This window comes from Panthera onca, chromosome B2 (assembly GCF_046562875.1).
Source record: "Panthera onca isolate mPanOnc1 chromosome B2, mPanOnc1 haplotype 2, whole genome shotgun sequence".
Classification (NCBI taxonomy): domain Eukaryota; kingdom Metazoa; phylum Chordata; class Mammalia; order Carnivora; family Felidae; genus Panthera; species Panthera onca.
In genome coordinates, this window is record NC_138343.1 from 98126176 (window position 1) to 98150320 (window position 24145).

General features: G+C 40.2%; 1 protein-coding gene across 6 annotated transcripts in view; it reads left to right on the forward strand.

Moving 5' to 3' along the window:
* The window catches only part of LOC132667472 (uncharacterized), a 177155-nt gene that overhangs the window by 127491 nt on the left and 25519 nt on the right, over positions 1 to 24145 (forward strand). For all 6 annotated transcript variants that reach the window (XM_060616336.3, XM_060616334.3, XM_081795770.1 and 3 more), the window contains 4 exons: positions 9337 to 9566; positions 10711 to 10849; positions 12298 to 12418; positions 22805 to 22914. In XM_060616336.3, the coding sequence (XP_060472319.3) occupies positions 9337 to 9566; positions 10711 to 10849; positions 12298 to 12418; positions 22805 to 22914 (600 nt within the window). The remainder of the gene's footprint in view (positions 1 to 9336; positions 9567 to 10710; positions 10850 to 12297; positions 12419 to 22804; positions 22915 to 24145) is intronic.

Sequence of the window (24145 nt, forward strand, 5' to 3'; positions counted from 1 at the left end):
CATGACTTGAGCCGAAATCAAGAGTCTGATGCTTAACCGACTGAGGCACCCAGGCACCCCTTACCAGAGTAATATTTTAAAATGCAAACCTGATTATGTCCCTTCCCTCTTACAGCCCTTCAGTGTCCTCCATATGTCCTTAGAATAGGATCCAAATGCCTTAACCAGCCCTTTACTACCTAGCTCCTGCTGATATTTCTACCCTCAACTTCTTTCATTTTATCAAATGTACCGTGCTTTCTTTCCTCAGTAACTTTGTGCAAGCTAACCCCTCTGGTGGAAAAGTTCCTTCTCCTACCTCTCTATGTCATCATCTGATTAATTCCTACTTATCCTTCAGGTTTCAACTTCCACGTCACTCTTTCCGAAGCTTTTTCTGATTTTCCACCTTTGAGGTGATGCCCTCTTGTGCCAATTAGGGTGCACCTGCTATAAGTAACAGGTTGTCCTACTAGCCATGAATTAAATTAGCAAAAGGTATTAATCTTGCAAAGCAAGTCCTTAGACTTGCCTCTTAATGAGGCAGTTTGGGTTGGTGCAGTCACTCAGGTTGGTTTATGCTCCCACTCTGCCATTATGGGTATGTCAGCAAAATGTCTCCTTCATCCATGTAAGATGAAAACAGGAGCAAAAAAAGCTTTCTCCTAAAGGGCTTTATCTTTTTACCAAGAAAATCCTCTCCAGAGCCTTCTAATAACCTTGTAATAGATTTTCCTTGTGTCTTATTGGCTACAATTGAGTCACCAGTCTACTTCAGGAAAATTCGTGGAAAAGGAAGAGTGTTTAGATGTGCCATCTAAATTCCACAACAGAATTAGATGTTCCACTCAGATGGAGCATTTGCAAAGCAAGCATTGGCACCAAGTAGTACCAAGATCAAGAAGCATGTTGGGCCTTTGGGCCCTCTGTTGACTATTTCTTAGTCCTGTTTTTGATGGATTGCCATCCTTCCCTGACACCCCCACTGTCCCCCACCTTTGTTCTTTACCTTGTCTCCTGTTCCTTCTTCCATCCTTTAAAACACTTAGGAAGAGAAGACTTCTCTTAATATGAATATATTAACAAGGGAAGTTTGCTTTAAAGTTATGGTTTATTTTAACTAGTTTAATGATATGATTTATTTTATTTAAGAGTATTTAATATTCATAGATAACAGGAGGCAATGGAATATATACTGCCTGTGAGATAGGACCCTGGGTCTCCTGGCCCCGCTGTGCAACCCGTGCTGTGATCTCTTAGACCTCAGTCTCTAAAATGGAAGTCATGGGCCTTTAAAACTGTGGTTCCAGGAGCCCTGGGTTCCTCAGAGGCAAGTTGGAGGTTTTTTGTGTATTTTTTATTTATAATGCCTTTTTAAATTGAGATGTAACTGACATACAATACTATATTAGTGTCTGGTGTATGCATTGCAATGATCATCACAATAAGTCTAGTTACCATCTGTCACTATACAAAGTTAATACAATATTATTGACTGTATTCCCCATACTAGACATTATATCCCCATGATTTTTTTTTTAATTTTATGACTGGAAGTTTGCACTTCTTGATCCCCTTTACTCATTTAGTCCCCCAAACCTCCTCTCCTCTGGCAACCACCAATCTGTTCTCTGTCTCTATGAGTCTTGGTTTTGTTTTGTTTTTTAGATTCCACATATAAATCAAAGCATGCAGCATTTGTCTCTGACTTATTTCACTTAACATTATACCCTCAAGATCCATCCATATTGTCACAAATGGCAAGATTTGATTCCTTTTTATGGCTGAGTAATATTTCTATGTGTGTGTGTAACCACATCTTCTTTATCTGGTCATCCATCAATGAACACTTAGGTTGTTTCTCTGTACCTTGCCTATTGTAAATAATGGTACAGTGAACATGAGATGAATATATCTTTTCAAATTAGTGTTTTCATTTTCTTCAGGTAGATACCCAGTAGTAGAATTGCTGGATCATATGGCAATTCTATTTTTAAGAGGAACCTCCATACTCTTTTCCATAGTGGCTGCACCAGTTTACATTTCCACCAACTATGCACAAGCGTTCTCTTTTTACCATATCCTTGCCAATACTTGTTATTTTTTTGTCTTTTTGATAATAGTTATTCTGACAGGTGTACAGTGATATTTCATTCTGGTTTTTATTTGCATTTCTCTGGTGCTTAGTGATGTTAAGCATTTTTTCATATGCCTATTGGCCATCTGTATGTTTTCTTTGGAAAAACACCTATTCAGATCCTCTGACCAATTTTTAACATGATTTTTCTGGTTTTTTTTTTATTATTAAGCTGTATTACTTCTTCATGTATTTTGGCTATTAACTCCTATTATGTATGTGATTTGTAAATATTTTTTTCCCATTCAGTAGATTACATTTTTGTTTTATTATGGCTTCCTTCACTGTGCAGTAGCTTTTTAGTTTGATGTAGTCCACTTGTTTACGTTTTTTCCCCACCTGTTTACTTTTACTTTTATTTACCTTGCTTTTTCTCTTGCCTTTGGAGTTAGATCCAAAAAATATCACTAAGACCAATGTTTTGGGTTTTTTTTTTAAACCTTTATTTATTTTTGAGAGAGAGAGACAGTGCAAGCAGGGAAGGGACAGAGAGAGAGGGAGACACAGAATCTGAAACAGGCTTCAGACTCTGCACTGTCAGCATAGAGCCCGATGTGGGGCTTGAACCCATGAACAGTCAGTTCATGACCTGAGCCGAAGTCAGAAGCTTAACTGACTGAGCCACCCAGATGCCCCTTACTAAGACCAATGTTAAGGATCTTACTGCCTATGTTTTCTTCTAGGAGTTTTAAGTTTCAGGTCTTATATTCAAGTCTTTCATACATTTTGAGTTTATTTTTTATATGGTGCGAGATAGTGGTCTGTTTTAATTTTCACATGTAGTTGTCCAGTTTTCCCAATACCATTTATTGAAGAGACAGTCCTTTCCCCATTCTATATTCTTACCTACTTTGTCACAAATTAATTGATCATATATACATGGATTTATTTTGGGGCTCTCTGTTCTGTTCCATTGACCTATGTGTTTATATTTATGCCAATACCATGCTATTTGATTATTACAGCTTTGTAGTGTAGTTTGAAATCAAGGAGCATGATACCTCCTCTAGCTTTGTTTTTCTCAAGATTGTTTTGGTCTTAAGGTGCTTAGGTGGCTCAGCAGGTGAAGCTCTGACTCTTGATTCCAGCTCAGGTCATGATTTCACGGTCGTGAGATTGAGCCCTGAATTGGGCTCTATGCTGGGTATGGAGCCTTCTTAAGATTCTCTCTCTCTCTCTCTCTCTCTCTCTCTCTCTCCATCTGTCCTTTCCCCTACTCTCTCTCTCTCTCAAAAAAAAAAAAAAACAACAACAAGATTACTTTGGTTATTTGGGGGTCCTTTGTGGTTCCATATAAATTTTAGAATTATTTGTTCTAGTTCTGTGAAAAATGCCATTGGAATTTTGATAGAGATTGCATGAATCTGTAGATTGCTTTGTGTAGTATGAATATTTTAACAATACTAATTCTTCTAATCTATGAGCATGGAATATCTTTCCACTTATCAGTGTCTTCCTGAATTTCTTTTAACAACAACTTATAGTTTTCAGTGTACAGGTCTTTCACCTCCTCAGTTAGGTTTATTCTTCAGTATTCTTTTTGGTGTAATTGTAATCTCAATTTCTCATTCTGATAGTTTGTTATTAATGTATAAAAATGGAACAGATTTTTGTATATTAATTTGGTACCCTGAAACTTCACTAGATTCATTTATTCCAATGTTCTTTTGTGGAATCTTTAGGGTTTTCAACATATAGTATCATGTCATCTGCAAACAGTGATAGTTTTACTTCTTCTTTTCCAACTTGTATGCCTTTATTTCTTTTTTTTCTTGCCTAATTGCTCTGGCTAGGACTTCTAATGCTATAATGAATAAAAGCGGGGAAGGTGGGCATCCTTGTCTTGTTCCTGATATTAAAGGAAAAACTTTCATCTTCTCACCATTGAGTATATTAGCTAGGGGTTTGTCATATATGGCCTTTATTACATTGACAAGCATTTCCTCTCTACCTACTTTGTGGAGAGTTTTATCATAAATGGATGAGAGTTTTTTCAAATATTTTTTCTGCGTCTGTTGAGATGATCATGATTTTTATCTCCATTTTATTAATGTGGTGTATCATGTTGATTGATTTGTGGATGTTGAACCATGCTTGCATTCCTGAAATAAATCCCATTTGATCATGGTGTATGATCCTTTTAATGTATTGTTTAATTTGGTTTGATAATATTTTGTTGAGGATTTTTGTATCTGTGTTAATCAGGGATATTGGCCTGTAATGATTTTTGGAAGGGGTGATGTCCTTGTCTGTTTTTGGTATCAGGTAATGCTGGCCTCATAAAATGTGTTTGGAAACATTCCCTCCTCTTTAATATTTTAGAAGTGTTTGAGAAGGATAGATATTAAATCTTCTTTGAATGTTTGGTAGTATTCACCAGCTGTCTGGTCTTGGACTTTTCTTTGTTTGGAGGTTTTTGATTACTGATTTAATCTCCTTACTGGTAATTGGTCTATTTTGATTTTTTTGTTTTTTGTTTTTTTTATGATTCAGTTTTTGAAGATTGTAAATTTGTAGGCACTTGTCTATTTCTTCTAGGTTGTACAATTTATTTGTGTATAATTGTTAATAATTGTCTCTATGATACTTCGTATGTCTGTGGTATCAGTTGTAACTTCTGATTTTTATTTCTGATTTTATTTCTTTAAGCCCTCTCTTTTTTTTCTTGGTGAGTCTAGCTAAGGGTTTGTCAATTTTGTTTATCTTTTCAAAGAACCACCTCTTTATTTTATTGATTTTTAAAATTATCTTTTTAGTCTTGATTTCATTTATTTCTGCTCTGATTTTTATTATTTCTTCCTTTTACTAACTTGGGCTTTCTTTCTATCACTTAAGACCAATGTATCCTTATTGATTTTTCTGTCTGAATGATCTATCAATTGATGTAAGTGGGATGTCAAAGTCCCCTACCATTATTGTACTGCTGTCAATTTCTCCCTTTAGGTCTCTTAATATTTATTTTATATTTTTGGTGCTTTACACTGGATGAATATATATTTAGAAATGCTTTTCCTTTATTATAGTCTTTGCTTTAAAGTCTATTTTGTTTAAAGCTACACCAGCTTTTTTTTTTTTTCATCTCCATTTGCATGGAATAACCTTTTTCCATCCCTTCACTTTCAGTCAGTGTGTGTCCTTACTTATGAAGTGAGTCTCTTATAGGTAGTATATAAATATGCCTTGATTTTCTGTCTATTCAACCACTGTATGTTTTTTTATTAGAGAATTTAGCCTATTTACATTTATTTTAATTATTGATGGTATGTACTTATTGCCATTTTGTTACTTGTTGAGTGGCTGTTTTTGTAGTTCCTTTCTGTTCCTTTTTTTCTTTCTTTCTTCCCTTCTGGTTTGATGACTTTCTTCAGTGTTATGTTTAGTTTCCTTTGTCATCTTCTTTTATGTAGTTAATACGAGTTTTTGCTACACAGTTATTTTGAGGCTTGCATATATCATCCTATGTATATAACTATCAATTTTAAGTTGATAGCAACTTAAATTTGAACATGTTCTAAACTCTATGTTTTTATTACCACACCCCTTCACATTTTATGTTTTTGATATCATATTTTGCATATTTTTATTTTATGTATCTCTTAACTAATCATTGTAGTTTTAGTTAATTTTACTTTTGTCTTTTTTTTTTTTTTTTACTTTTGTCTTTTAACCTCCATAGTAGCTTTATAAGTGATTAATTCATTATCTTTACTATACATTCACCTTTTCCAGTGATATTTTTACTTTTGTATGTATATTTGTTATTAATTAGTGACATCTCTTTTCTGCTTAAAGAAGTCCATTTAACATTCCTTGTAAGGCCAGTTTAGGAATGATGAACTCCTTTAGCTTTTGCCTGAAAAATTCTCTCTTCTTCAATTCTGAATGATAACCATTAGGTAGAGTATTCTTGGTTGGAAGTTTTTGCCTTTCAGTACTTTGAATATATCATGCCACTTTCTTCTGGCCTGCAACGTTTCTGCTGAGAAATCTGCTGATAGCCTTATGGTGTTTCTCTTGTAAATAATAATTTTTCTCTTGCTGCTTTTAAGATTCTCTCTTTAAGTTTTGACACTTTAATTAAAATGAGTTCATCTTATTTGGAACTCTCTGGTATTCCTGAACCTAGATATCTGTTTCCTTCCCTAGGTTAGGGAAGTTTTCAGTCATTATGTCTGCAAATAAGTTTTCTGCCCATTTCTCTTTCTTTTCTCTTTCTAGGACCTCTATAATGCAAATGTTATTCTGCTCGATGTTGTCTCATAGGTCTCTTAAGCTATCTTCATTTTTTAAAATTCCTTTTCCCTTTTGCAGCTCTGTCTGGGTGAATTTCATTACTTTGTATTCCAGCTTGCTGACCTGTTCATCTGCTTCATCCAGTCTGGTGTTTAACCCCTCTAGTGTATTTTTCAGTTATTATATTCTTCAGCTCTATGGCTCCTGTTTCATACTATTATATTTTCTATTTCTTTGTTGAAGTCCTTACTATGTAAATCCATTCCTCTCCCAAGTTTGGTAAGCATCCATTACCCTGAATCTTTATCAGATAGAATCCTTATCTCCATAGCATTATGACCTCTTTCTGAGGTTTTATCCTATTCTTTCATTTGGAACATATTTTTCTGTTTCCTCACTTTGCTTGACTCTCTGTGTTTGTTTCTATATATTAGGCCAGACAGTTACCTCTCTCAGCCTTGGCATGCTCTTGTGCAGTTGATGAAAGTTCTCATTCAACCTTGCCCTAGCTCTTGGTTGTTTCTTGCGACTTTGTGATTGTTGGATCAACTTGATTTATTATTGATAATGTCCTTATGGTCGAGATGTACCAGAGCCTGTCAGTGTTCTAAGGGGAGGAATTTCATTTAGCACCAAGTTTCAGGCTAATCGGAAGTCAGACCCTCAGGTAGCAGCTTTTAAAATATGCAAATATAGTCTTGTGGGGCCACAGTCATAATCCCTGCTGCCTCCAAACCAAAAGATCTGAAGGTGTCCTTGGGTGACAGTTGCAAAATGTGGGACTCTAGACGAGTATATAAACTCCTTTCTGTGAGGTCTTATTGAGCTGTATCAAGGTGAAGGGGGTGCACAAGGATGGTGTCTTCCTGCTTATGTTCCCTGGGAGCACTTCTGTAGCCTCTAGATGTATGGAAAACTTGAAGCCTGTTCCTCAGCCTGAAGCCCCAGGATAAGTAAATGGGCTTTTGTCACAGGAAGGCAAGGTTGTGTCTCATTTGGCTGTCTGAAGTGCCTGGAGTGGTGGCCTGCCAAGTACTGTCTTTCTGATTCTTATATTCCCTTGGAGCTCAGGAATGTCAGCCCCCTTGGCCGTTGAGGGCCAGGCAGTCAAGGAGCATCCTCTGTATGGATTGCACATATCCACTGGCTTAACTAAGCAGCTAGAGAGTGTAGGGGGTGGGGCACACTCTCCAGCTTAGAAAGGCAGCAGGAAAGGGTCTTGACTGCATGTGCCCAGGGGTTTTAGGAATGCAGCAGGAGAGTGCCTTGTCTGGGTGCATATTCTGGCTTTAGGCTCAGAGCAGAAAAATGCCAGGACTGCTCACAGTTGCCAGCCCCAACCAGTGAGTGGGGGAGTGTTGCAACCACCTGTGCTCACCAACCAGCTTTAGTTCGGGAGTGGGAGACTGCTGCTACTGCTTGCTCTTGCCTGCCCCAGCTGGGGAGCAGGGAAGTGTTGGCACTGATGCCTGCTCTGGCTTCAGCAAGGCAAAGGGGATAGTGCCACAGTCCATCGCCCCGCTTGTCTTAGCAAGGTGGTGGCGGAGAGGATTTTGCATCTGAGTTCACCCACCTGTGCTAGCAGGATAGGTGGAGGGAGAAATATTGGCATCTGCCAGTGGCATCCTTCATCTCTGGGGAAAGTCCAACTGCCCCTGCTCCTCCAGCAGATGCTTTTAGATCAGCAAATAAATCGCCTTCACATATAGTCTAGGCGCTTTTTAAACTGGCATTTTTTAACTGAGTCTTTGGGTGAAACTGCACACAAGCCCTTTAAAAGGAGCATCCTGGGGCTTTTTGAGCAGAGGGGCCAATTACATGGCCTCTACGCTGCCCCCTCCCAGTCACCATGTTCAGCCTTGGTCTGTTGAATATTTTTGGCCACTGCATAAGATGTCATTTGGTGAAAATTTTCTGAGGATAAAGCAAATCTGAAAGTGCCTGGGTTAGCTTGCTGTTGAGTAGGTAGGTCACTTGAGGGGTTGTCAGCTGTGTGCAGGAGCTGCTGGCTGTCCCCTGGGTCTGGCTGGCCAACTCTGCCTCTGACCAAGCCTCTTTCTGGCAGCCATGCCTTTCTTTAGATATGTTACTAGTACTGATCTGGGATCCAGTTACACTGGGTGGTGGTTCTTCCAGTTCTGAGCCAAGAAACTTGAGCACCTGAGGTGCTGTTACCTGAATGTTCTCTGAGGCCCTTCTTGTCATAACATTATGATCCAGGTTTGCCACCTTTTCTGCAAAGGAATATTCCTTTTCCTGTGACTGAGACACTGTCATCAGGCTGAGGTTCCTGGACACAGGTCCCCATTTTGTCTGTCACTCTCTGGGTGACCCTGGACCTCACACCACTGGCTGCCGGAGAGGGGACCTGAAAACCTTGTTCCCTCTAATCCTCCAGGGCTCATAGCAGTCCCTCAACAAACACTTAAGGAAAGCACCAATGAATAAATGAACAAATAATCCTAAAGTATAATTGCCTAGTGAATAATAAATTCAAATTAAGAGACATGTGAACTTTTAAAGGGTGAGAGAAGGAATAGGAGATAAGGTAAATTTAAGTTTCCATTTCTTCACCCACAAAATGACTAAAACCCCTAATTTAAGGTTTTATTACAGCTCCACCGTGACGGGGAATTAAATCTCAAGTGTGTTGAAGGGCACTTTCCAGAATGCAGAGGCTGAACATGAAAGGCTCCGTTTTTCAAAGGCAGATAAAATGTTAGTACCCAAGTAAAGAGTTTTTAAAATGAGTGGTTCAAGACCCAAGCAGGAAGCTGAAATGGAGACATTTTCCTCTTTTCTGTATACTGTCTATTTAGGAAGAATGTTTACTCTCTCTAAGCTTTAAATGTGCTATAGGCCTGCAAACCATTCCTCCTGGGGAGAATAGGCCTTCTCCAAAATGTTCATTCTGCATGGGCTGCATGTAAAATGTCATCGCATATTGACCTATGATCAATAAAGAAGAATTTCTATAATGCTTTCAGCCAGATTTGTCCAGAGTGCCAGGATTCAGAAGTCAGTTCCAAAGCAGCCCCAAGATCTCCGAGCTGCTGAGGGGCCCATGCAATACGATGATGTCTCTTGCTTTCCTGAGATCATTTCTGGTGCTGTGGAAGCAGCTGGAAGTGCTGAAGGACCACTGGGGCCAGCTCAAACTGCAAGGCCAGGACGGCAGTTCTGTCTCCCTCCACAACCAGTTCTCAGAACTCTACGGGTAAGTGTTGCTAAGGTGGAAATTCTCGTGGACGAGTGGAATCTGAGGCTTGGCACATTCCTGCCCCTTGCTCTGAGGGAGAGATTTGGTCCATGAATTCTGGTATGCCCAGCCCCACCGAGCTCAGAGGAAGCTGGGCAATATGTCTCTATAAAAAGTGCTTTACAGGAAAAGCTGGGTTCTACTGAATTCAGGGACAGTGCTGGGTTCCACTAAGCAATACTGTACATCATTTACCCAGAGTTCTGTCCCTGGGAACTTGTGCTTCTCAAGTGTTCCCATGGTGCTGATTCTAAGCTTTTTTAGTTCATAGGATCCCAGCAAGCACTGGGTAGGGAGATGCTGCTGCTGTGAACTCTTCCCTACTTTCTACCCCATTAGACCCAAGTGCTGAGTCTCTGAGAGTTTCACCCACTACAGCCAGAGGTATAATATGGTGCAACATGAGATCTTAGGTCTGTGGGATGGTAGGGTGTTTTCACACTTCAGGCTCTGGCTGGGATGAATTAGCTGTCAGAAAAGATATGTTGCCTCTTCCATGTGTCTGTTATCAAACAAGCATTTACCATCCTTGGACCTTACTGGGCATAAGAAGATTCTCTTTGGTGCCATAGTCCTTGTGGTCTATTTTATGAATTATCACAGTCAGCTTTCCTGGTAACTAGGGAATGAGAAAACTTGTCAATTTTTTTTAAAGTTTATTAATTCATTTTTAGAGATAGCACAAGTAGGGGGAGGGGCAGAGAGAGAGAGAGAGAAAAAGAGAGAATCCCAAGCAGGCTCTGCACTGTCAGTGCAGAGCCTGATGCAGAGCTTGAACTCACAGACCATGAGATCTTGACCTGAAATCAAGAGTTGGCTGCTTAACCGACTGAGCCACCCAGGTGCCCCAAAACTTGTCAATATTTTGAAGACTAAATGAAGACAAAAATTAAATGTGCCCAGTGGGAAAAGGCCTAGGATTTAATATTGACTAAGGGTGCAACAACTATAGTGAATTTAGATGTCGATGTGAGTATCTAAAATGGGTTGGGAGGTTTATACATGATGATAGGAAACAGAACATGAATGAAAATAATTGTCAGAGAATATGAATGAGAAAAAATATGTTTGTTTACTAATTTTGGTCTCTCTTCTTTAATAGAACTGACATCCTCTACCCCAGCATGAAAGCTATAGCTAGGCGGATGGGGAAAGAAGATGAATTTGAAGATCTCATAATAAGTAGTCAGTCTATTCTTCCCCCTAAAGGAGCTTCAGAAATCGAAATAAAAACTCAACAGGTATGCAAGAGCCATTTTGAATTTGACTTTGAAAATTTGCTTTATGGCATAAGCATGTAATACTACAGATACACCCAAGTGGTTTTTTTTCTAAGACATTAAGTGTAGATTGTAGGTGTGTAAATCACTGAACAGGCTCAGAAGGAACTAAGTACCTAAAGGCATGTAGGGCTTTGATTAAGCAAATAACTACCCCTAATGTTCCCATTTTGTAAGTCTGAATCTTCATATTTTGATTTTCCTCAAATTAAGGTGGACTACCACACAAAAAAAGACCATGATAGAGAACATAACCACTAGCATCTTAAACATAAAATCTAGGGGTACCTGCGTGGTTCAGTTGGTTGAGCATCTGACTCTTGATCTCAACTCAGATCATGATCTCACAGTTCATGAGTTCAAGCCCAACGTGGGGCTCTGCTCTGACAGGGCAGAGCCTGCTTAGGATTCTCTCTCTCACTCTCTCTCTGCCCCTCCCCCACTCGCACTGTCTCTGTCTCTCTCAAAATAAATAAATAAACTGAAAAAAAAAACATAAAATCTGGCACACAATTATCTGCCCCCCACACACACCCATGGCAATGGAATGTATTTAAAATAGCTCCTGTGATTTTTTTTTTTTTCTGAGAGTAAGACCACGCAATTTATGCACTAATCCATTTGGTATATGCTAGATGATCTATGTGAGAGGCTCTTTTCCCAAGTGTTTGTTTACCTTTGTCCTAGGACATAGACCCAATGTGGCTGTGCTCACTGTCACAGGCAAACAAAACCTCTAGCTGTTTCAGTGTCAATGCAGAGATTCACGTCCCCTGAACACCAAGGAGAATTCAGCTCCCCCGCCTCCAACATACACACATCCCAGTCCCGAATCCCCTTGCTTACCCTTCTGAATCCTGGTTCTCTCTAGTACCTGGGGTCCTCTGACAGGGAGAAATGTGGGCCCAACAAGCATAATGGATAAAGTAAGAGTTCATGGTTATTGGGAAAATTTTCTATTGGTCATGTTTAGAATTTTAATCTTCTCATGAAATCCCTCTTGATATCTAAATCAAGTTTCAGGCCCAGGGGTTTCTCTTGTAATAACAGCTCATGAAATTCCTGGCCACATTTAGAGACCCCCAAACACATGAGGTCACCTCAGACATTGAGCACTTTGCAATTTAGCAGAACTTGGTTTAAAAAAATAAAATAAAATAATAAAAATAAATAAATAAAAGGTTATGTTTTATCAGTGGGGATGTGGACCAGGAAAAGATGCTGATCCCCAAAGAGGTATATCTACGGTCGCAGAAGTACTTAGAAACCCAAGAAAGGAACCCTTTCGTCTTCCCCGGGAGAGAGTAGCTAAGGGACAGCACCTAATCCCAGACCCTTTTGCAGGAATGTGACTTGGGAGCTCAGAGTATAAGCTGAGTGTAGAAAGTGACTCAAACTTCTTACTCTAGCTTCAGAAGCTTCTGGAAAATCTTGAAATTCATATGATCCAGGAAGTATTAAGAAAAGTTAAGAGAGAAAGAGCACTGGTTGTATCAGAAAAGTCCAAGGACCAGGGTACTCTCCCTACAGGTAAAGTATGTTTATTTTATTACTTTACAAAATAGCATTTATTGGTTTTTTCCTAATTATGAAAGCAATCCATGTGTCATTTTCATGGTAAAGAGGTACTACAATGTCCAAACAATGATATAAAAATTACTTTTTAATAACTTGGCCCAGAGAGAACTATTAACATTTTGACATATTTCCTTCCACTTAAAATCTTTTAAATAGAAAACATTTGTTAAGTTCAGTTTCAGCTCTGTTGATTAACTCATAACTGAAATAAAGTTGAAATGGGGAAAACATATAAGCTTTTCTTACTTGTAATATATTTAAGTTCACGTATGTATTATACATATATATATAACATATAAATGTAAAAATCTTACAAACATGTATTTGGGGTGGGAAGGTAATCAAAATTATTTCCTTTCATCTGAGCTCTAAAGTCAGGGTCACTTCATGGACATGTGATCAGCACACTCACACAGGATTCAGGGGTACTTGGGGCTTAATAGTCTATGGCTGCCATCTTGAAACTCTTAATTTTGACTAAGAGTTTGTGTTTTGTAAGTGGAATCCAGTGAGTCAATGGAGAATGCACCAAGACTTGGAGCCTTGCTTTACATGAAGTCCTGCTTCTTACTGCCTCCCCACCTTGCCGAATGGCTCTCAGCTACCTATTCGTCTGCTCTCTAGTACCCTGGGCACCCCTAATCTCCCCCTCACCATCCCCACCAGGCCATTGCTGCTGCCCTCCACTCCGGGGGGGGGGGGGCAGTTGCTGAGCAGGAGGAGGATGGGGATATGTGTACCTAGTAATATCTCAATGACCCTAGTCTGGCAACATCATGGTACATCTAATGGGTGACTCGGTGGGAGCAAGCCTATTGCCTATCCTAAGATTTGTACAATATCCCAGGACAGAGGTTACAATACCCTAGGGATTGCCTGTCCACAGTGGGCCCCTGGGAAGGAAAGATGCCTGGTTCAACTTCTCCACCCCTGGCCAGGGCACAGAACCTCAGTTCAGTAGTTACACAGACAGTCATGCTCCCAGTCACAGGGTAGAACTCCTCGGAGTGAGTGTCTCACTCTCCTCACAAGCATTCCCATGCCTAAGGAGTACAACATTAAAAACAAATAAAAACACCATGACAGGTCAAGAAAGAGACTGCAGAAGAAAGAAAACACTATATTTTAGTATCTATAATGGTGCTTTTCTTCCCTGCTTTTTGGAAAAGAGGCCCTGCATTTTTATTTTGCACAGCGTGCCATAGATTACGTAGCTGGTCCTGTCTGAACTGTCTACTCCTAACTCCTACTAATTCTGTAGGAAAATTCACAACATTTGAACCATGGAGGGGTTGTTTGACTAGCAAACTAAATTAGATTTTCTTCTTGAGACAAAGTCCACAGACATTATAATGTTAATTAATAACATCTGTCCTCACCTAAGACATTGTCATTTTATCAGTGCTTCGAGTAATTGAATTCTATAAACAGGGCTTTGGCAGAAGGCTATGCAGTGAGAAGGCAAGCCACTTCTTGGCTAGGGGTGTCACCAGAGAGCTGAATGTCACCAGAAAGCTGAGTGTGGTTGATCTTCATTTACAGAACATTTAACAAGACACAAAAAGCACGTGTTATTGTGCTGTGATGGCTGCTTCCAGGCAACTCCCCTCTGAGTCTTGGGAGAAAATCCACAAGTGCACAGCAGGTGCAACCATCTTCATGTTTCAGGCTGTGGTTTAATGAGACGCCCAGATGGGGGGCAAGGGACAAAGCTTTTTTGCTTTGTGGCTCTGTGTGCTGCCTTGTGCAGGGTGCTGTCAGCTGTGCTTGGAAAGAGCCTCCATAAGGAGCTGGTGGGAGTTAGGCAGAGGGGCGGGGTAGAGTTTTATTTATTTATTTATTTATTTATTTATTTATTATTTTTTTTATTATATGAAATTTATTGTCAAATTAGTTTCCATACAACACCCAGTGCTCATCCCAAAAGATGCTCTCTTCAATGCCCATCACCTACCCCCACCTCCCTCCCACCCCCCATCAACCCTCAGTTTGTTCTCAGTTTTTAAGAGTCTCTTATGCTTTTGCTCTGGGGTAGAGTTATTTTTAATGGTGCTAACATTGATATTATCAAAATTTAGGGGCTCCTGGGTGGCTCAGTCGGTTAAGTGTCCGACTTCAGCTCAGGTCATGATCTCGCGGTCCGTGAGTTCGAGCCCTCCGTCGGGCTCTGTGCTGACCGCTCAGAGCCTGGAGCCTGTTTCAGATTCTGTGTCTCCCTCTCTCTCTGACCCTCCCCCGTTCATGCTCTGTCTCTCTCTGTCTCAAAAATAAGTAAACGTTAATAAAAAAAAAGATATTATCAAAACTTACTTTGGCTAGAGTGTACGGGCCAATTGTAAACTCTTGTTCAGATTCTGTACTTATGTACATGTAAATGCCAATAGTGAGGGTATTTTCTTATTGCTGACTCAATGTGAGTGTCCTCCTGTAGTGAGTTCCCTCAGTGCAAGTGATGGAGTCCCCACCGTATGCCCGGTGTTCTTCAGTGTAGTCTTCCTGAGACCTCTGTGGGCTAGGAAACTTCGAAGAAGGCAATAAAACCTTGGAATCTCCACCAAGAGATGCTTTTTGCTCATCTCAGCGGCAAAAAGCAGCCATAGTGGATGGGGCTTCGGACACAGGCCGCCTTTGAGGTCAAGGTTACCTTGGGGTTAGGGATTTCTACAGAGGGAGTTAGGAATGGAGACTATTGAGACCCAGGGGACATGCCAGGCTCTTGTCCTTCCCTCAGGGTCTCCTCTTTCCCTGTTGGACAACTCTGGTGTCTATGTTTGTGCCTGCCAGAAATTAGCCCTCTAATACTTCTCAATCGTTTCCCTCTTTCCCACCTTGTCTTGGAGCTTAGTCTTCTTCTAGAGCTTCTGAATGGGTTTCCAGTTTGTCAGTGAGCATCCGAAAATGCAGCAGCCACACCTGGTCCAGTGTTGGTTTGTGATAGCTGAACTAGTGCTCCCCTGGGAGCTTTAAAAAGCAGCTCCAGACAATCTTATTCAGCCTCAGGGCTTGGCTTAGCATGGAGATGGGTTCCACTGATTCAAAAAGGCTCCGCTATTCTCCATATTTAGCATTTTAGCATTCAAGTCATTTTTAATTGATTTTCTCAATTTCTCTGAACATTTATAAGGTCAGCAGTTTCCAAAGTGGAGTGCGTATATCCCAGGAGTGTGGGAAGAAAACATTAAAACTTCTAAGTAGATTAAATTCATATGTAAGAAGTCACATGTCACACTACACACTGAGGTGTCCTGAAGTGACCACTTGGAGGCAATCCACAAGCAAGCACTAAGAAATAGTAAAGACAGGGGTGCCTGGGTGGCTCAGTGAAGCGTCCAACTTCAGCTCAGGTCACGATCTCATGGTTTGTGAGTTCGAGCCCTGCGTCAGGCTCTGTGCTGACAGCTCAGAGCCTGGAGCCTGCTTCGGATTCTGTGTCTCCCTCTCTCTCTGCCCCTCCCCCACTCACACTCTGTCTCTCTCTCTCTCTCTCTCAAAAATAAAATAAACATTAAAAAAAACTTTTTAAAAAAGAAAAAAGTAATAGTAAAGACATTTCTAATCCTGGTACATGCTTATCTTCAGCCACAGTATGAGGTTAAAAAAGATAAGTTAACCACATCTGATAAGAAGTCAGACAAAAAATTTCAAAAGGTCAAGAAAACTCTAGGAATGTAGACTGAGCTCCATTCTCATTGTTAATGAGCCTGGCCCTGAGTACATCATACTATACAGTATTAGCCAGTGATAGTGTTGTAGGTAGTTAGAAATACACAAATATACATATGTTAACAGTGAGCGGACAAAAATGTTTTGCTTAAGGGAAGCACAATCCAAACACTTAAAAGAGGGTGGCCGAGGCCAGCATTCCCAGCAGTGTGCCCTAGAACGCAAGTTCCCCAACATTCTAGGGCAGGAGTTCTCTCATGCACTTTGCACTAACAGACTCCCAGGCTGCCTGAAGCTTCCCATTCCCTTCGTAACACAAGCCGGCAAAATAGTCGTTAATCACAGTCTTTGGATTGCCTGTGTTTACCTAGCTTCACTGATCATTGTTTGCTTCAAACCGGTTTATGCCACTTTTATTTGTCATTGTGTGTGGGTAATTTAATTAAGTATTATATAAACCAATGAAATGGGAGTACAAAAAGAGATCTTCTCAATAAAAATCAAGTTGAGGGGTGCCTGGGTGGTGCAGTTGGTTAAGCGTCCAACTCCCGATCTTGGTTCAGGTCATTATCGAGCCCTGCATCAGGCTGTGCACTGATGGCATGGAGCCTATTTGGGATTCTATCTCTCCTCTCTGCCCCTCCCCTTCTTGTTCTCTCTCTCTCTCGCTCTGTCTCTCTGTCTCTCTCTCTCTAAATAAATAAATAAATAAATACACTTAAAAAAAAAAAGTTGAAATGGATAAACTGTGGTACATCCAGTCAATGGAATATTATTTAATGCTAAAAAGAAATGAGCTATCAAATCATGAAAAGACAAGGATAAAAATGCACATTACTAAGTGAAAGAAGCCCACCTGAAAAGGCTACACATTGCATGATTCCAACCATATGACATTCGAGAAAAGGCAGAACCATGGAGATAGCAAAAAGATCAGTGGTTGCCAAAGGGTTAGAGGGGAGAGAAAGATGAACAGGCAGAACACGGGGATTTTAGGGCAGTGAAACTATTCTTTATGATAATATAATAGTGGATAGATGCCAATTATACATTTGTCAAACCTATAGTTTCACCAAGATTGTGAACTGTAATGTAAACTATGGACTTTGGGTGATAATAACATGTTAGTGTATGCTCATCAGTTATGACAGACATACCACACTGGTGTGGGATGTTGATAGTTGGGGAGGCTGTGTGTTGGAGGTGAAGGGGGCAGGGAATATATGGGAACTCTCTGTACCCATCTGCTCAATTTTTCTATGGACTTAAAACTGCCCTTAAAAAATGACACATTTGGATTTTTCATGGTCTTTTTATTTTTTCTTCATAAAAAAAAGAAACAAGTAAAAAAACAAACAAAAACAACAAAACACACACTAGGAATTGTAGACCATGTACTATGTGTTATGGTTTATAGAAGAAAGATAGTACAGAACTCCAATGTGTGGGCACATACAAAGGAAAGACCTAAGTTCTATATTAGAAAATTGGCAAATGTTTGTATATTTATGTTTTTTAAGTTAAATAGAATGTTTAAGGTACTACATGTCATTTTTTAAGCATTCTCTGGTTTATCAGACTTCTTTTGATCAACCAACTCTTAGTCTTGATTGGATAAGAGGATTTCTGCTGCGTTTTGCAGGGGTTGTGGGGGAAAGGTTTTATTTGTTGTCAAAGAAGTTTGGGAAACTTGTGGTAAATAATGCTAAAAAGATTTCTTTGCTCTAGACCTCAGAGCCTTTACTATCCTACTGTGCACTGTAAATCTCCAGGAGAGAGAGTATGAAATGTTCTTTACCTTTATTTGACCACAGAACCCTTTTCTCCCCTTGGGAATATCTATCATCAACTCAACCGTTCTGGGGAGCAGTTTGAGAAACACAGGAGTACAAAATACATTGCTTAAAGCAATAAGGTTTCAACCTACCCACCTTCTGGGGGAACCCTGGTGGTCAGGAGAACAACCTTGGTTGGCAGTTGTGTGCCTTCAAGTTTCAGTTCTGCTTGGCTCAGGACCCAGGAGCCACTCAGGCACAGAGGCCGGTGGTTGTGTTAGAGAAGTGAAATGCTACCAAACCAAGATACGCTTCCTAGAGGGAGGAGGCTGCATAGGGGTGGGGGGAGCATTCATAGAGGGAGAGAGGGGAAGTGGTTTGGCGAGGAGGAAGTCAAAGTTTCCTCCAGCCAAAGGACCTGGGCACAGAATGAGAGGAAAGAACAAAACCCTAATTTGACCCCCAGTGTGCTGTCTCTTTCCCACCTCCATGCTACTGTCAAAAACTGCTTCATCTCAGAGAAGCCACAAACACAACACACAATGAAAATGAGACACATTTAGAGACCACCAACTCCGCTTGGCCAGAAATTACTTCTCTTGGATGAATTCTATTCTCCCTGGCTTCCCCTGACGCCTGCCTACAGATGTACTTGTATGTCTGAACTTGAACTCATGAGGAAGAAGCATGGTGGGAAGATTTCCAGCACTCTGGTAAAATACTTCCCCTTCAGCTGAGCCCCAGAGCTAAACCCAAACCAGCTCTGTGGGCATTTGCCAGCTGACAGTCCCCAAACCAGAAATATGTGGCAGATGTGGTCCCTTGCCAAGCTTTTCCATAACCCAGAGACCTACCACTCAAGTACCCTGGAAAAAGTATCCAATTCTGTGTCTGAAAAATTTCTGAAGCATACATGAACTCCATTTTGTCAAAGCTTAGACGTACAAAAGTCTTAAACATCTTAAGAAGTGTGAACTTCTAGGCACATTAACTTTTTTTTAGATTTTCCACTTCAGCTGTACCAGGACAATGGTGTTATGTCTAATCACCTTTATTGTCCTAAAGGAAAAACAAAGTCAGATTTATATGTTCGTGATGGAAAGTAGCCAATTGTAGAAGAATCGTGGAACCCCATTTTCAAACTCAGGACCACCCAGTAAACAACGTAATTGCAAATACCAGGTACTCCTGCATTGTCATATCCACATTTCTGAGAGGACTGTGCTGGATGTTTCCTCTTGTGTGTACCGAGTCTCCTGTCAGAAAAATGAAAGTATGAGTATGAAATCACGTCTGAAATTAGAAACAGCTGGCGACAGGGAGTGGCCCTGTGTGTACTCTTGCTGATGGCCAGAACCCCCACAGCAGAAAAGGGAGTGGGGCAGGGCTTGGCTTCTATCTCTGACTCCATAGGTTTCTCTTTGTTTCAAGACTCCCCTGGGGCCATCCACAAGGAAGTAGGCCCTACCCAACGTAATTAAACATACACATGTGCTTTTGCTCTTCCATATGGAAGTTAAGGAGTGTTGACATATTTCCACTGCTCCAGCACCGTCCTGTTGTTTTTAAGTTTGATTTTTTTTAACAGCTAAAACATTCACCTGGTTAAAACTCAAAACGATACAACAATATACATATTTAGAGATCAAGTTGCTACCACTGATCCCTTTTTGCCACCCCAAGTAGCCATTTTTATTAGTTTTTAATATATCCTAAGAGTGCTTCTTTATGCCTACACTAATTCATTCTTTCATTCAATTATCTATTTATTGAGCACCTAGTATGTTACACACTACTATATTTTAGGCACCATTTTGGGGTACAACCTTACTGTCATGGAGTAAAACTCCTTACTCTTGTGGAGTTTATCATCTAGAAGAGGATACACAGATAATAAGTAACACAAGAAGTAAGAAAATAATGGAGTAAGGAGGATGGCGTATGGAGGTTTGAAGGGAGCGCATTGCAATTTTAAATAGGACGGTCAGGATAGACTTCAGGGAGAAAGTGACATATTGAGCAAAGTTTGAAGGAGGTATGTGCGTATCTGCGGGAAGAGCATCCCAGACAGAAGAACAGTCCATCCAAGGGACTCGAGCAGAGTGTGCCTACCATGTTTATGAAGCAGAAATACCCATAGCCGGAGTGGAGAGAGAGTGGGAAACAAGGAGGAGGTGAAGTCAGAGAGGAAGGGTGAAAAGAGAGAGAGTGGATCATGCAGGGCCTATTCTTAGTGTTTGCTCCGAGTGTGAGGCAGTGCCTGTCCCAGATTTTGATCTGGCATATGTTAATGGCGTGTCTCTGGCTGCTGTGTTGAGAATGGACTGTAAAGAAAAAAGGATGGAAGAAGGGAGAGGCTGCTTTGGAGGCCACTACAATAATCCCAGCAAGGGGAGATGGTGGCTCAAACAAGGTTGGGAGCAGTGAAAGTATTAAGTGGTCAGATTCAGGGCATGTTTTTGAAGTAACTACTAATGGATTGTGTGTTGGGTGTGGGGGAAAGAGAAGAGTCCATGATAAAACTCCCAAGATTTTTGACCTGTGCAATTGGGAAAATAGAATTGCCATTAGCTGAGATGGCAAATTAGGGAGAGAAGTTCAAAGATTAGGGCGCCTGGGTGGCTCAGTAGGTTAAGCGACCAACTTCGGCTCGGGTCATGATCTCGCATTTCATGAGGTCAAGCCCTGTGTCAGGCTCTGTGCTGACAGCTCGGAGCCTGGAGCCTTCTTTGGATTCTGTGTCTCCCTCTCTCTCTGCCCTTCTCCCGCTCACACTCTGTCTCTCTCTCAAGAATAAATAAACATTTTTTTAAAAAAGTTAAAAAAAAATAAAGAAATTAATTATGCACAAGTGATGTTTGAAATACCTTTTAGGGGTGCCTGGGTGGCTCAGTTAGTTAAGCATCCAACTCAATTTTGGCTCAGGTCATGATCTCAGTCGTGAGATCAAGACTGCTTAGGATTCTCTCTCTCACTCTCCCTCTGCCTCTCTCTCAATCTCAAAATATAATTAATTAATTTTAAAAAACGAAAAGAAAACCCTTTTAGACATCCAAGAAGAGATGCCAAGTGAGTATTAGATCTCAATTTGAAGGTTGTCCACATATGGATGGTATTTAGCTATGAGACTACATAAGATAGCCAAGGAAGTGAGCGTAGATAGAAAAAAAGGAGGTGAACCAAGGGCTGAGTCCTAGGACACTCTTATGTTAAGTTCCAGGGTGGGTTGGGGAGCCTGGGTGGCTCAGTCCATTAAGTGTCTGACTCTTGATTTCGGCTCAGGTTATAATCTCACGGTTCATGAATTCGAGCCCTGTCAGGCTCTGCACTGACAGCATGGAGTCTGCTTGGAATTCTCTCTCTCTCCCTCTCTCTATGCCCCTCCCCTGCTCTCTCTCTCTCTCTCTCTCTCTGTCTAAAAATAAATAAACTTAAAACAGAACAAACAAAAAGAGAGCTGGGGGAGAGGACAAGGAGAACCAGCAAAAGGGACTTAGAAGGAGCAGACACTGAGGTAGAGGAAAACTAAGACAGTGGTGTCCCAACATCTAGTGATGAAAGTTTCTCAAGCAGGAGGAATGTGACAAATTGTGTGAAATGCTTCTGGTAGTCAGGTAAAAGCAATGTTTTTAGTCATGTTGAGGTCACTGGTGTTTATAACAAAATCAGGTTCAGGGGAGTGATGGAGGGGAAAGCCGGGTGAGTGGGCTTACGAAGGATTTGGAGAGAAGTCACAGCCAGCCAGGATAGGCCTTTCTTCCTGAGAGTTTTGCTAAAAAGAGAGCGAAAAAAATGAAGCAATAGCTGACAGGGGAAGTGGGGTCAAAAGCAGGATTTTATGAGGTGGGAGAGATAACATGAACTATTGTGAATGATCCAAGAAAGAGGGGAGAAGTGATATTGGAGAACACTGGCATTCTGGAGCAATAATCTTGAGTAGGCTTGAGGGGATATCCCCTCATTTAATATTTATCATGTCTTTCTTATAAAACATAACATGTTATATTCACTTTTCTTCACCTTGCATTTTTCACATAGAAATCAATAGTTCTTAGGGCACCTGGGTGGCTCAATTGGTTAAGTGTCCAACTTCGGCTCAGGTCATGATCTCACGGTTCGTGGGCTCAAGCCCCACATCATGCTCTTTGCTGACAGCTCAGAGCCTAGAGCCTGCTTCAGATTCTGTGTCCCCTCTATCTCTCTCTCTGCCCCTCCCCTGCTCATGCTCTGTCTCTCTCTCTAAAAAAAATAAAAATAAACATTAAAAAAATTGGGAAAAAAAATCTATGGTTCTTTTCCTATTAGTACATGGGGAGGTTTCTTTTCAGAGATGCATACTATTCCATTGGAAGGATATACCATAGTTTATATGTTGCGTCCAAGCTTCTGCCGTCCTAAACAATGCTTCTCTGAATATTGCATATATGCCTCATCTTGTATGTGTCAGCCTATTGCTGCTTCAATCCAGGAGCTAAAGTTCATAGCCTGTCAGCCCTCAACATTTCTAGTCTGTAACTGTAACTATAATAGCTCTTCATTTATTTATGTTAACTACATTAGGCCAAAATAATTGTTCAGATACTTAATGACTTAGTGAAAATAGGTATCATGTAGGATCAATAATAACATTTGATTCGGGATCTTTAGTTAGGATAACAGAATATTGTTCATGGGGTTTCAGAGATACTCTTCCAAATCTTTTCATTAGGACTCTTGTTGTAGATCTTCCTTATTCCTATGTTCTGGAGGACCCTGTGTCCTCATCCACTTCCTCCCTTCCCCCTTCCTCACCCGTTAAGTTTTGTGGATTTGGAAATAACAGCTTCTTGTGTCCAGTGTAATGCCATTAATCATTGTTCAGTGTTTCATGATACTAGCATCATTATGTTTCTCCCCCTAGACCTTTGGAAGCACCATGTCATGAAAGAAAACTTTTCAGTTATCAGACCACAAATAGTTGAAAAATTTGTACAGAGATTAATGGAAAATTACCAGGATGGTGGACTAGAGGTATGTATTGAAAGTTAGTCATTTTGGAGTGTATTTTTTTTGTAACATTAACCCAAGCAAAGAAGACTTTCTGCTTAACCCATTTCCCAATGCTTCCCTTATTCCCTTAGAATGAATATATGAACACTCAGGCTTAAAGTAGCAATCACTTGTTATAATTTTAATTTTGGGAAAAGACTGATTTCTAATAAATTAGGAGAGAGAAATTTGAATTTGCATGTTGACTAATTTCAGATTCAGCCAACTTTTTAAAGTAACCTTGGAGTTTGTTGATGAATGAGTTGTTTTAGCAACATTTCCTGCATTGATTTTTTAATATTCAAAACTTAAAAGAGAGAAACTAAAATAGCCAATAATTCCACTAACTAGAAAACATTTTTAAAATGTACAGTACAAAAAAAAAAAAAAAAACAACCAACAGAAAGGTAACATTTCCAACCCTCCTTATTCCACCATCCTGTTTCCTCTCCACAAAGCAAACCAGCTTCAACAATTTTTGGTATATATCTATTTGAATCCATAACAAGTCTATATAATATATATTTAACAATAATATGTACTTAATACATACAATATACATACACACAGTCCTTAAAGTTATCAACTGTTTACTCTTGACTATTCCTAAATAGTGCTGAAAAGGCAAGATAAGAGAGTGTATGTGGATATTTGGCCATAGCAGAGCTTTTAGGATCATTAACAAATTAAACATAAGTACATTAGGTAGAAGCAAATCCAGTTGCCTTTGAAATTCAACCATTTCTTTAAAAACCTGATTTAGCAAAACATACCTAATTTTTTAAAACAACATTTCCCTCAAATTTATATTTTTCTAAGTTCTTCAAATATTCCCCGTAATTTTATTAACAACACTTCAGTTTTTAATTACGAGACAGAGAATTCACTAGCTTGGTTGGGGATACATTTTTCCTCAGAGCTTGATGATTTACATGTATTTCATTTAAGCTTTCAATGATACCCAAGTGTAGTACTGTGTATTCTGATGAATGGGTGAAGTGGTCCCTTTTGGTCTCTGCAGCTCAGAGATTCTCAACCAGAGATACAGAGGTGATTAGGGCAGGGCATGCTCAGAAACGTGTTTGAAGCACAGACTGTTGTGCCTCTCCTTTAAAAAAAGGAAGTCAACCCTGACACATGCTTCATCATGGATGCACCTTGAAGACCTTATGCTCAGTGAAAAAAGCCAGTCACAAAAGCATAAATTCTGCAC